This window comes from Loxodonta africana, chromosome 3 (genome assembly GCF_030014295.1).
Source record: "Loxodonta africana isolate mLoxAfr1 chromosome 3, mLoxAfr1.hap2, whole genome shotgun sequence".
NCBI lineage: Eukaryota > Metazoa > Chordata > Mammalia > Proboscidea > Elephantidae > Loxodonta > Loxodonta africana.
In genome coordinates this window covers 13234805-13249361 of record NC_087344.1, presented here as the reverse complement: position 1 = coordinate 13249361, position 14557 = coordinate 13234805, and the positions used below count along the sequence as shown (strand labels likewise).

The following is a 14557-nucleotide window of genomic DNA, read 5'->3' as shown; positions in this document are numbered from 1 at the left end:
AATGAATTCAGAGACCATCTCAAGAACAGATTTGACACACTGAACACTAAGGACTGAAAACCAGAAGAGTTGTACAATGCCATCAGGGACAACACACATGAAGAAAATAAGAGGTCATTAAAAAGACAGGAAAGGAAGAAAAGACCAAAATAGTCGTCAGAAGACACTGAAGCTTGCTCTTGAATGATAAGTAGTTAAAGTGAAAGGAAGAAGTGACAAAGTAAAAAAGATGAACAAAAGATTTCAAAAGACGGATGGAAAAGACAAAGTAAAATATTCTAATGACATGTGCAAAGACCTGGATATATAAAAACGAAAGAAAGAAGTAGTTCAGGATTTCTCAACCTGAAAGAACTGAAGAAAAATTTAAGCCTTGAGTTGTCATACTGAAGGATTCTACGGGGAAAATATTAAACAACGCAGGATGGATGAATAGAAGATGGAGGGAATACACAGTCGCTGTACCAAAAAGAACTGGTCAACGTTCAGCCGTTTCAGAAGACAGCATATGATCAAATGGTACTGAAGGAAGAAGTCCAAGTTGTACTGAAGGCACTGATTAAAAACAAGGCTCCAGGAAGTGATGGAATACCAATTGAGATGTTTCAACAAAGGGATGCAGCACTGGAAGTGCTCACTAGTCTGTGCCAAGAAATTTGGAACACAGCTACCTGGTCAACCATCTCAAAGAGATCTACATTCATTCCTATTTCAAAGAAAGGTGATCCAACTGAATGGGGATATTACCAAACAATATTGTCAATATCACACACAAGTAAAATTTTGCTGAAGATAATTTAAAAGTGGCTGCAGCAGTACACTGATAGGGAACTGCCAGAAATTCTAGCTGGATTCAGAAGAGGACGTCGAACCAGGGATACCATTGTTGATATCAGATGGACCTTGGCTGAAGGCAGGGAATACAGTAAAGATGTTTACTTGTGTTTCATTGACTATGCAAAGCCATTTGACTGTGAGGATCATAACAAATTATGGATAACATTGCAAAGGATGGGCATTCCAGAATATTTAATTGTGCTCAAGAGGAACCTATACATAGATCAAGAGGCAGTCATTCAAACAGAACAAGGGGATACTGCATGGTTTAAAGTCAGGAAAGGTCTGAGTCAGAGATGTATCATTTCACCACATTTATTTAATCTGTATGCTGAACAAATAATCCGAGAAGCTGGACTCTATGAAGAACAACATGACTTCAGGAACGGAGGAAGACTCATTAACAACCTGAGATACGCAGATGACACAATCTGCTTGCTGAACGTGAAAAGGACCTGAAGTACTTACTGATGAAAATCAAAGACTACAACCTTCAGTATGGATTACACCTCAACATAAAGGAAACTAAAATCCTCACACCTGGACCAATAAGCAACATCATGTTAAATGGAGAAAAGATTAAAGTTGTCAAGGATTTCATTTTACTTGGATCGACAATCAATACCCATGAAAGCAGCAGTCAAGCAATGAAACGACACATCAAAGACTTTCTTTTGTGTGTAAACCTTTTCATGAGTTTTTATACTAGTGGTCTTATACGATATGGTCGCAGAGACCATCTAGCTCAATTGGCATAATATAGTTTATAAATATTTTACATTGGTGAGTAGCATCTGGGGTATTAAAACTTGTAAGCAGCCATCTAAGACAATCCACTGGTCTTACTCCACCTGCAGCAAGGGAGAATGAAGGAAACCAAAGACACAAGGGAACGATTAGTCCAAGGGACTAACGGACCACAACTATCACAGCCTTCACCAGACTGAGTCCATGACAATTAGATGGTGCCTGGCTACCACCACCGACTGCTCTGACAGGGATCACAATAGAGGGTCCCAGACAGAGCTGGAGAAAAATGTAGAACAAAATTCTATCTCACAAAAAAAGACCAGACTTACTGGCCTGACAGAGACTGGAGAAACCCTTACACTATGGCCTCCAGACACCCATTTAGCTCAGCAATGAAGTCGCTCCTAAGGTTCACCCTTCAGGCAAAGATTAGACAGTCCCATAAAACAAAACAAGACTAAAGGGGCACACCAGCCCAGGGGCAAGGACTGAAAGGCAGGAGGGGACAGGAAAGCTGGTAACAGGGAATCCTAGGTCGATAAGGGGAGAGTGTCAACATGTCATGGGGTTGGTAACCAATGTTACAAAATAATGTGTACTGTTTAATGAGAAGCTAGTTTGTTCTGTATACCTTCATCTAAAGTACAATAATGAAAGACAAAAAAAAAATCAAATGACAAATTGCATTGGGCATATCTGCTACAAAAGCCACTTTAAAGTGTTAAAAAGCAAAGATGTCACCTTAAGGACTAAGATGTGCCTAAAGGAGCCATGGTGTTTTCAATCACCTCGTATGCATGTGGAAGCCCAATAATGAATAAGAAAGACCGAAGAAGAATTGGTGTCTTTTAATTATGGTGTTGGCGAATAATATTGAATATACCATGGACCACTAGAATAATGAACAAAGCTGTCTTGTAAAAAGTACAGCCAGAATGCTCCTTGGAAGTGAGGATGACGAGACTTGTCTCAAGTACCTCGGACATGTTAGCAAGAGGGACCAGTCCCTAGAGAAGGGCATCATTCTTGGTAAAGTATAGGATCAGTGAAAAAGAGGAAGACCCTCAACGAGACGGACTGACACAGTGGCTGTAACAATGAGCTCAAGAATAGCAATGATTGTAAGGATGGTGCAAACCGGGCAGTGTTTTGTTCTGTTGTGCACAGTGTCGCTATGAATCAGAAGCAACTCAGTAGCACCTAATAACAATCATTACAGGAGCAGATTCCCAGGCTTTTTCTCCCCCAGAGTGGCTGGTGGGTTTGAACTACTGAGTTTGTGCTTTGCAGCCAAGGGCTTAACCACTGAACCACCAGGGCTCCTTAATATCGGCATGTTGTTTTTGTTAGGTGCCATCAAGTCAGTTCCAACTCACTGTGACCCTATGTACGACAGATTAGAACACTGCTCCATCCTGCGCCATCCACACAATCATTGTTTTGCTTGAGCCCGCTGTTGCAGCCACTGTGTCAATCCATCTCATTGAGGGTGTTCTTTTTCAATGACTCTCTACTTTACCAAGGATGGCAAGACTACGTCTCACATACTTGGGACATGTTATCAGAGGGGCTCAGTACCTGGAGAAGGACATGGTGCTTGGTAAAGTAAAGGGTCAATGAAAAAGAGGAAGACCCTCAACGAGATTAGCTGACACAGTGGCTGCAACGATGAGCTCAAGCATAGCAACAATTGTGAGGATGGTGCAGGACCAGGGAGTGTTTCATTCTGTTGTGCATAAGGCTGCTGTAAGTTGAAACCGACTCAACAGGACTCAACAGCACCCAACAACAACTACTCTACTAAGTGTGAGATCCTTCTCCAGAGACTGGTCCCTCCTAATAACATGTCCAATGTATGTGAGATGAGGTCTCGTCATCATTGCTTCTAATGAGCATCTGGCTGTAATTCTTCCAAGAAATAAACCAATGAAGGGGGGAAAAAAACACCAAATTACATAACGTTGATTCATGACACAGCAAAAAATGCAGGACAGTGATAGAAAGCACATACACTTCAATACGTGGAGTAGTATCAACCAAATAGAGTCCCAGAATGACACAAAGGGTTACGTGCTCGGCTACTAACCAAAGGGCTGGCAATTCAAGTCCACCCACAGGCATCTCTGATGGAAGGTCTGGCTATCCACTCTGAAATACCTGGTGTCAACAATTGAGCCTGTGGCAACTGGTTTGTTTTTTTTCACTAATAACTAATTAGGTAATTAGAATAATTAATCTATTCCATTACACTCCAAATGCAGAAATCAATTCCAAGCATATCAGTTTTAAAAACAAAAAGTAAAATTATAATACCTTTAAAACTTGTAAGCAAATAATCTCATTACCATATTTTTACCCCCCCAAAAAGCATGCACTAAGTTTTTTGCAAACTGCCTAACTACTCCACATGTTATTTTCATAAGCTCGCTATACCGATATTTTCACACATGGTGACACTCATCTCAGGACAGGAATGGTGAGATCAACTTGCATTCCTAGGAAGCAAAAGGTGCCAGGATGTAACAATTTGTTTCTGAGAACATGCTTAACCAAATCAGCTGGTGCCTCTCATCTGAGTTTTAATGGCACTCCTTCCTACCCAAGTCTTTACATTTTAAATTCAAACTGAAGGTGACCTTAGCTATGATCAATCATTAACCCCTTACCTTTCCTTTGTTTTCTGTGTGTAAAGATCCCTCTCTCTGCTTAAAGGATGGACCACTTCGTATTTTTATTTAGTTTACTTTGTGCTTCCCATGTTGTAGGTGCCTGCTGATATAGCGGTTAAACTAAACGAAAGATTGGCAGTTCTAACCTACCAGATGCTCCATAAGACAAAGATGTGGCAGTCCGCTTCCATAAAGATTTACACCCTTGGAAATCCTATGGGGTAGTTCTACCCTGTCCTATAAAAGGTCGCTATGGGTTGGAATGGACTTGACAGCAGCGGGTTTGGACGAGAACAAGTTGTTTTATTCCTCAATAAAATTCCTTTCTTTAATTCCTAACAGAATACAAGATTTTCTTCGTTGACACTAACTTCAATTTCAATTTTTTTCTGTCCAACAGATTTAATGTTATGCCTTTATTATACAAATATGATCAAAAGTAACATGTTCAGACTACTGAATGAGGGTAAACGAAGCCAAAATTTACTTCTGGGAATGTCGCAAGACATGTCCAGTATGTGAATGGGCACGCTATGCCACAACTTTTTTACATAACTTTGTCATTTACACATGTCACATGTGCATGTGCTTTATTTATGTGGGTGCACCATTTGCAAAAACTTACAGTACGTGAGAAAGAGAAAAAAATTCTAGGAGTGAGACATAAGGAGAGAGACAGAGAAGTTCAACTATATTAAAATGTACAACTATTCATCAAAGGGCAGAAAAAATCAGGGGAAAGATGAGTTACATACTAGGAGAAAAATTGCCAAAGTCTGTAAAAAAGACCTAAAAAGTCAAAGAAATATAAATTGACAGTAGGATAATATGCATAGCCTTGTCCATAATGAAGTAGTATATGGTAATTACGGAATAAAATTAAGTAAAATACCATCCCATACTCGTTACGAGAACAAAAATTCATTCGTTAGATAAGGAGATGGAACAAATAAAATATACACGCATACTTTGTAGGAGGAAAAGTGGTAAAATGCATCTGTATTTCCTAGTAAATTAGAACATGGCTATGATCTGCAACTCTGCCATTTCCCTCACTAGAGGGTCACTGCGCAGGAGCACATGGAACGTGTGAAGAGAATGAACAGAAGTAAAGCAGCAATACTCACAACAGCAAAAATTACACTCAAATCACCCAAACCCTGTATGCTCTACAATGGGTAGTTAAAGTTCGGCCCCTTCATACAACATACAGAACATGCACACATAGGCACATGGGTAGACTAGAGCTATGGACACCAACATGTACGAAACTCAAAAGCATCCTGAGAAAGACAAGTCACTGAAGAACCCATATGGACTAATAACTGAATTTACAGAAAGCGCAAAAGAGGCAAAGCTAAACAATACAGAGTTTATGAATTAAAACTTGGGTGGTAACGCTTATAATGATAGCAATAATAATGCCAATGGTCATAAACTTCTAAAATACAGATAGTAAGGCTCTCCAGGCAAGAGGAGATAAGATCAGGGTGGGACACACAGGGAGGCCATAAAAACTGACCACGGGTCTATTTATTAAGGGAGACTCAGATTACTATTTAAATTACACAGGAACAGTTTTATGCACCCCTTGCTTCTGATACAGTTGACAACAAAAAGTTTAAAGGATTATTTAAAACACAAAAGAAATACAATTTTCATGTATTAAACAAAGTCATGTGAAAATCCCTTCATTCTGATTTTACTTACCTTAGTTAAGAAAGGCTTTTACACCTCAACTATTGATACCCAGTTCTTACAAATTCACATTTATAGAACAAGCTTTGTAAAAGCAAAATAATGGCCACAATCCAAGTGTCCGTTCATGGCAATACAGTTAAAAACAACAACAAAACTAAGATTAATCGTATGCAGTACTGTGGAGTTTTACAAGAATTTAGATTAAAGTTTGTTATGAAAGATCACCAAAATAATTTGTTCATTAAAAAATTAAGTGTAAATTCCATGCTACCTTCTGTATAACAAAGTAGAGGAAATAAAAAGTGTTTATTTATACTTGCTTTACATAAACACCTGTAAGACGCTTCAGGAAAAAATTAAGCTGGTTATTTAAAGGTAGCTGGGGGAAGAGGAATGGGCTGGATGAGGAAAAGAATAGGAGCAACTTTTCATAAAACATACTTTTAAAGTTTATATTAAGCTTTAAATTTGAAGATACTATCTATTGGAAAAACACCATTTCAGTATACTATATTGTACTTTTAAACATGATAAAAATCAAACAAAATATGAAGCGTTTTCATAATACTAGGAATTCACATTCCTAAAAATAAAACAATGTAAATTTAATCATTTGACTCAACTGTCATTAAATAGTCTAATATACTTGTGCAAATCACACAAGTATAAATTAGAGCTTTCTTTCTAAACACAGTAACCAGGGATATCTCAGTTTGTATGTTCATTTTATCTCAGCCAGAAGAATGTTTCTAAACCAGCTTTCACATTGATGGTTCTGGCATGACTTGTTAAATGTAATAAAAAACTTTCTCAAGATTTAAGTAAGCTTTAGAGTAACTCTTACAACAAAATAGGCATTCCTCTGTGTTTGAGAAGTTTATATCCATCAAATTGAAAAATTTTCAATAGAAATACACCAAATGATCTAGAAATTTTTTCAAGTAGAAACTGTAAACCAAAGAACTTAGATACCCACATCTCATACGTTGCGCTTCTCTAGCAAAAGAGAACGCTTTCATTTTAAATTTCAATACAATAGCATGGAAAGCAGTCGAAAATGTTAGGGATTAAATACCAACTCTTGGCATAGGTGGGAGGACAAGGACCTACACTGGGGACTCATGCTTTCCACACACCTGAAAGCCTCAAGGTAAAAGCTTTCCCCAATTAAAAAAAAAAAAAAAATGGGGCTTAAGACCCCACACATGACTCAGCTGAACTTACTATGTCCAGGTTCACATCTTTGGTGAGGGCCTGAGAGCACCAAGTCCCACATAGGATGCCATAAACAGTCAGGGCCTTCCCCTACAAACACTTGCCTTCCTCATTACTCCATCACACCATGTCAGAGTGGAGTATACAGTGTTAGAACTGCACTGAAAAGGCTGCAGTGCTTGCGGGAAGCCAAGAACACCGTTCGCAGTGATGGGACAGGATGGTCCTGGAGGGCCTAGTGCTCAGTCTCCTCAGCCAGAGCTGCTCTGTCTTTAGACTCTGGTCAGGAGACTGTCATTCAACACAGAGCACCAAGGTGGCAGCTCTGAGAGTCACACAAAAAGGCGGCCAGAAGCATCCAAATCTTGAAAACCCACATATGTATAGATAAAGTGTCCAGGGACAGTGAAGCAGGGCCTTAGGATGCCTCCTAGAGCTCAGTCCCTTGGTTTCCTCTATCACTTTTTTACCTCACTGAGGAACCGAAGGGCCTGTAGCACACAGGTGTGGTCCCCAAACAATTTCCATCCAGCCTCACTCTCTCAAGGCAAGAATAATCCAGATCTCTGCAGTACTCACCATTTTCTTGCTCCGGCTTCTGGAAGTCTAAGTAAATGTGCTTTCTAAGCCCAAGAAGCCATTTAAGGTAAGAGGGATGGGAGTGGAAGCAGGGTCACTGGGAAGCCTCGAGGCAGATGAATGATGTTTGGTCCATGCAGCCAGTAAGAGCAGTTGAAATCCTTACTTATGATTTACAGACGTGCAAGATGGCTGCCCTAGGTCCCCAGCTGCCTAGACTGGACATTCTCCCTGTGCCACACATGAGACCTGAAACAGAAGAAGATGAAGGAAGAGAGTGTGAAGTAAGGAGGGACAAGTGACAGCTTCTTGGCCTATGGTTCTTTTGCTGGGCAGGGGTTCCTTCCAGGCTCAAGGCAATGTCCCACTCTGAGAGCATTTCCATTTATGGCAGAAGAAGCTCCAGACTTCCAGAGCACACAATTTTACTCTTCACACAGATACACAGGCCTCTTCCTTCTGGAAACACAATCACACACAGAGGGATTTACTCATACCAGAGCATGAGAAGCACCTGGCCTTGCCTGGCTGGAAAACATGAACCTGATTTCTTCCAGGGATACAAAGGTCCAAAGTTGAGGTTGATGGTTCTCCTACAAAGCTTTGCACCTTATAGAGCAACACACACACTTTTATTTGATATCAACATACGCAAATTTTCAGGAAAGATATAGTTTCTCAAACTTGTAAATGGACTCATCATGTTATTGATTTTTCATTATGTCAGTAAAAATTTTTCCTTTGCACTTTGCTTAATTTTCATTCATTTACAGCACTGTAATAGGTGATCAGTATTTTTCAGATGGATCGTGGCCGAAAGCAAAGAATACCAGAAAGGTGTTTCCCTGTGTTTTATTGACTATACAAACGCGTTTGTGTGGATCATAACAAGTAATGGATAACATTGCAAAGGATGGGAAGTCCAGAACACTTAATTCTGCTCATGAGGAAACTATTCATAGACCAAGAGGAAGTCATTCGGACAGAACAAGGGGATACTGGGTATTTTAAATTCAGGAAAGGTGTGCATCAGGGTTGTATCCTTTACCATACTTATTCAGTACATATGCTGAGCAAATAATTCAAGAAGCTGGACTACATGAAAAAGAAGACATCAGGACTGGAAGACTCATTAACAACCTTGCTTGCTGAAAGCAAACAGGATTTAAAAAGCTTACTCATGAAGATCAAAGACTAGAGCCTTCAGTATGGATTATTCCACAACACAAAGAAAGCAAAAATCCTCACAACTAGACCAATAAGCAACATCATGATAATACTGAAAATATTGAAGTTCTCAAGGATTTCACATTACCTGAACCCACATTCAACACCCACAGATGCAGCAGTCAATAAATCAAATGATATTCCAACAAATTTGAAAACCTAGAGAAAATGGACAAATTTCTAGAAATATACTACCTTCCTAAACTAACACAAATTGAGGTAGGAAAAAAAAAAAAAACAACAACAACACATAACAAAGGAAGATATTGAAGAGGTAATAAAGAAACTCTCAACAACAACAACAACAACAAAAAGCCCTAGCCCAGACAGCTTCACTGGAGAATTCTACTAAACTTTAAGAGAAGAGCTAAACATCAATACTACTAAAGCTATTTCAGAGTATAGAAAAGGAAGGAATACTCCCGAACTCATTCTATGCAGCCAGCATAACCCTGATACCAAAGGCAGGCAAAGACACCACAAAAAAAAAAAAGAAAACTACAGACCAATATCCCTCATGAACACAGGTGCAAAAATTCTCAACAAAACTCTAGCCAATAGAACTCAAAATCGTATCGTAATAACAATACATCATGACCAAGTGAGAGTCATTCCAGGTACACGGGGATGGTCCAACATTACAAAGTCAACCAACATAATTCATCACTTAAATAAAACTGAAGAAAAAAATCACATGATCATATCAATTGATACAGAAAACGTGTTTGACAAAGTCCACAACCCACTGCTGATAAAAACTTTCAAAAAGGGAAATTTCTCGACATAATAAAGGGTGTTTATTTATACAAAGCCAACAGCCAACATCATTCTAAAAGGAGACAGAAAGCATTCTCCTTAATACTGGGAACCATACAAGGATGCCCTTTATCACCACTCTTATTCAACATGGTGCTGCAAGTTCTAGACAGACTAATAAGGCAAGAAAAAGAAATAGAGGGCATCCATAATTGACAAGGAAAAGGTAAAATTACCCCTATTAACAGATGATACGACGTTATACACAGAAAACCCCAAAGAATCCACAAGAAAGCTACTAGACGATTTCAGCAAAGTAGCAGGATACAAAATTAATGTAAAAAAATCAGCTGGATTTTCTACACCAATAAGGAGAACTTTAAAGGGGAAAGAACCAATTCAATACCATTTACAATAGCCCTCAAGAGGATAATGTCCTTAGGAATAAATCTAACCAGGGCCATAAAAGACTTAGTCAAAGGAAACTATGAAACACTACTTTAAGAAACCAAAAGACACCTACATAAATGGAAAAACACACTATGCTCATGGACAGGAAGACTCAACATTGCAAAAATGTCAATTCTACCCAAAGCAATCTACGCATACAACACAACCCCAATCCAAATTCCAAGAGCATTCTTTAATGAGATAGAAAAACAAATTGCCAACTTTATAAGGAAAAGAAAGAGGCCACAAATAAGTAAAGCATTACTGGAAAAAAAAAAAAAAAAAGCAGGAGGCCTCATACTACCTAATTCTGGAAACTGTTATATAGCCACGGTAGTCAAAACAACCTGGTACCAGTACAACAAACACATAGACAACAACAAAAACAAAGATGAAGGAAACAGAATTGAGAACCCAGACAAAAATCTGTCCATCTATAAACAGCTGATATTTGACAAAGGGCTAAAATCCATTAAATGGGGAAAGGACAATCTCTTTAACAAAGATACATGTATGATCCCCACGTCTGTCATTTTGTCGTATCGTGGGGTCTTGCCTGTTGCTGTGATGCTGGAAGCTATGCCACCGGCATTCAGATACCAGCAAGTTCACACAAGGCAGTCAGGTTTAAGCTGAGCTTCCAGACTAAGACAGACTAGGAAGAAGGGCTGGACTGTCTACTTCTGAAAGGAATTAGCCAGTGAAAACCTTACAAATAGCAGCAGAACACTGGAAGATGAGCCCCCAGTTTGGAAGGCACTCAAAAGACAACTGGGGGAGAGCAGCTTCCTCAAAGTAGAGTCGACCTTAATGCGGTAGATGGACTCAAGCTTTTGGGACCTTCATTTGCTGATGTGAGAAGACTCAAAATGAGAACAGCTGCAATTATCCGTTAATAATCGGGACATGGAATGTACAAGGTATGAAATCTAGGAAAATTGGAAATCCTAAAAAATAAAATGGAACCCATAAACATCGATATCCTAGGCATTAGTGAGCTGAAATGGACTGGTATTGGTCATTTTCGATTGGACAATCCTATCGTCTGCTATGCCAGAAATGACAACTTGAAAAGGAATGGCGTTGCATTCATCGTCAAAAAGAACATTTCAAGATCTATCCTAAAGTACAATGTCGTCAGTGATAGGATAATATCCATACTCCTACAAGGAAGACTAGTTAGTTAACACAACTATCATTCAAATTTATGCACCAACCACAAAAGCCAAAAAGATGAAAAAAGAGAAGAATTTACCTGCTTCTGCAGTCTGAAATTGATCAAACATGCAATCAGGATGCGCTGATAATTACTGGTGACTGGAATACGAAAGTTGGAAACAATGAAGAAGGGTAAGTAGTTGGAAAATATGGCCTTGGTGATAGAAATGATGCCGGAGATCGCATGATAGAATTTTGGAAGGTCAAGTACTTCTCCATTGCAAATCCCTTTTTTTGTCAACATAAACGGCAACTATACACATGGACTTCGCCACATGGAATACACAGGAATTAAGTTGACTACATCTGTGGAAAGACACAATGGAAAAACTAAGTAAATCAGTCAGAACAAGGCCAGGGACCAACTGTGGAACGGGCCATCAATTCCTCCTATGCAAGTTCAATTTGAAACTGAAGAAAATTAGAACAAGTCCACGAAAGCCAAAGTATTACCTTGAATTATCCCACTTGAATTCAGAGACCTCTCAAAAACAGATTTGACACGTTGAACATTAATGACCAAAGGCCACGTGAGTTGTGGAAAGACATCAAGGACATCATCCATGAAGAAAGCAAGAGATCATTAAAAAGACAAGGAAGAAAGAAAAGACCAAAATGGATGTCAAAGAGACTATGAAACTTTAACATCAAGCTGCTAAAGCAAAACGAAGAAATGATGAAGTAAAAGAACTGAACAGAAGATTTCAAAGGGCCTCTCGAGAAGACAAAGTAAAGTACTATAATGACATGTGCAAAGAGCTGGAGGAGGAAAACGAAAAGGGAAGAACATGCTCGGTGTTTCTCAAGTTCAAAGAACTGAAGAAAAAATTCAAGCCTTGAGTTGCAGTAGTGAAGGATTCCATGGGGAAAATATTAAACGACACAGGAAGCATCAAAAGAAGATGAAAGGACTATACACAGTCATTATGCTGAAAAGAATTAGTCGATGTTCAACCACTTTAAGAGGTGGCATATGATCAGGAACCGATGGTACCGAAGGAAGAAGTCCAAACCGCTCTGAAGGTATTGGCAAAAAACAAGGCTCTAGGAATTGATGGAATATCAATTGAGATGTTTCAACAAACAGATGCAGCACTGGAGGTGCTCACTCGTCTATGCCAAGAAATATGGAAGAAGGCTTCCTGGCCAACCGATCGGAAGAGATCCATATTTATGCCTATTCCCAAGAAAGGTGACCCAACCAAATGTGGAAATTATAGAACAATATCATTAATATCACATGTAAGCAAAATTTTGCTGAAGATCATTCAAAAGCAGCTGCAGCAGTGTATCGACAGGGAACTGCCAGAAATTCCGACCAGTTTCAGAAAAGGACGTGGAACCAGGGATATCGTTGCTGATGTCAGATGGATCCTGGCTGAAAGCAGAGAATACCAGAAGGATGTTTACCTGTGTTTTATTGACTATGCAAAGACGTTCAACTGCGTGGATGATAACAAATTACAGATAACATTGCAAAGAGGAATTTCAGAACACTTAATGGTGACAATGAAGAACCTGTACATAGATCAACAGGCAGTTGTTCAGACAGAACAAGGGGATACTGATTGGTTTACAGTCAGGAAAGGTGTGTGTCAGGACTGTATTCTTTCATCGTACCTATTCAATCTGTATGCTGAACAAATAATCCGAGAAGCTGGACTCTATGAAGAAGAATGGGGCATCAGGATTGGAGGAAGACTCATTAACAACCTGTTATGCAGATGACACAACCTTGCTTGCTGAAAGTGAAGAGGACTTGAAGCACTTACTAATGAAGATCAAAGACCACAGCCTTCAGTATGGATTATGCCTCAGCATAAAAAAATCAAAAATCCTCACAACTGGACCAATAAGCAACATCAAGATAAATGGAGAAAAGACTGAAGTTGTCAAGGATTTCATTTTACTTCGATCCACAATCAACACCCATGGAAACAGCAGTCAAGAAATCAAAACACGCACTGCATTGGGCAAATCTGCTGCAAAAGACCTCTTTAAAGTGTTGAAAAGCAAAGATGTCACCTTGAAGACTAAGATGAGCCTAATCCAATCCATGGTATTTTCAATCACATCACACACATGTGAAAGCTGGACAATGAATAAGGAAGACTGAATAAGAATTAACGCCTTAGAATTGTGATGTTGGCAAAGAATATTGAATACACCATGGACTGCCAAAAGAACAAGCAAATCTTTCTTAGAAGAAGTACAACAAGAATGCTCCTTAGAAGCAAGGACAGTGAGACTGCATCTTACATACCTTGGACATGTTGTTAGGAGGGATCAGTCCCTAGAGAAGGACATCATGCTTGGTAAAGTTCAGGGTCAGCAGGAAAGAGGAAGACCCTCAAGAAGATGAATTGATACAGTAGCTGCAATAATGGGCTCAAGCATAGCAATGATCGTGAGCATGGCGAAGTACTGGGCAGTGTTCCATTCCCTGGTATATAGGTTCGCTGTGATTCAGAATGAACTTGACAACACCTAACAACAACAACAACAGGTGTAAAAAATTGAAGCAAGATTCGTACCTCATGCCATACACAAAAACAAAATTGAGCCATGACCTAAATATAAAATCTAAAACGATAAAGATCCCGGAGGAAAAAACAGGGAGAATGCTAGGGTCCCTGATACATGGCTTCAATAGTATTTAATCCATCATTAAAGATGCACAAACATCAGACGAGAAACTAGATTAACTGGGAGCACCTAAAAATTAAACACTTAACGCTCATCAAAAGGCTTCACCAAAAAAGTAAAAGAGAACCTACAGACTGGGAAAAAATTTTTGGCTATAACTTATCTGATAAGGGTATTACCTCTAAAATCTACAAGATATTGTAACATATCAACAAAAAAAAGAGAAATAATTCAGTTAAAAAATGAGCAAAGAATATGAACAGGCACCTCACCAATGAAGACATTCAAGTGGGTAAAAGACAATCACTAGCCATTAGAGAAATGCAAACCAAAACTACACTGAGATACCTTCTTGCCCCAACGATGCTGGCACTAATTCAAAAAACACAAAATAGCAAATGTTGGAGAGGTTCTGGCGAGATTAGAACTCTTAGGCACTGCTGATGAGAATGTAAAATGGTACAACCACTTTGGAAAATGATACAGCCCAAGCAAGCCCACTGCCGTCG

The 14557-nt window shown here is 39.1% G+C and overlaps 1 protein-coding gene across 2 annotated transcripts in view; it reads right to left on the bottom strand.

Moving 5' to 3' along the window:
• LOC100654079 (zinc finger protein OZF-like) overlaps positions 1–14557 on the bottom strand; it is a 111978-nt gene that overhangs the window by 81965 nt on the left and 15456 nt on the right. Inside the window, exon 2 of one of the 2 annotated variants that reach the window (XM_064280532.1) lies at positions 7752–8000. The exons of the other annotated variant lie outside the window; for it this stretch is intronic. Within the exon in view, the coding sequence (XP_064136602.1) occupies positions 7752–7754 (3 nt within the window). The 5' untranslated portion in view covers positions 7755–8000. The remainder of the gene's footprint in view (positions 1–7751; positions 8001–14557) is intronic. 2 annotated transcript variants of the gene reach the window in all.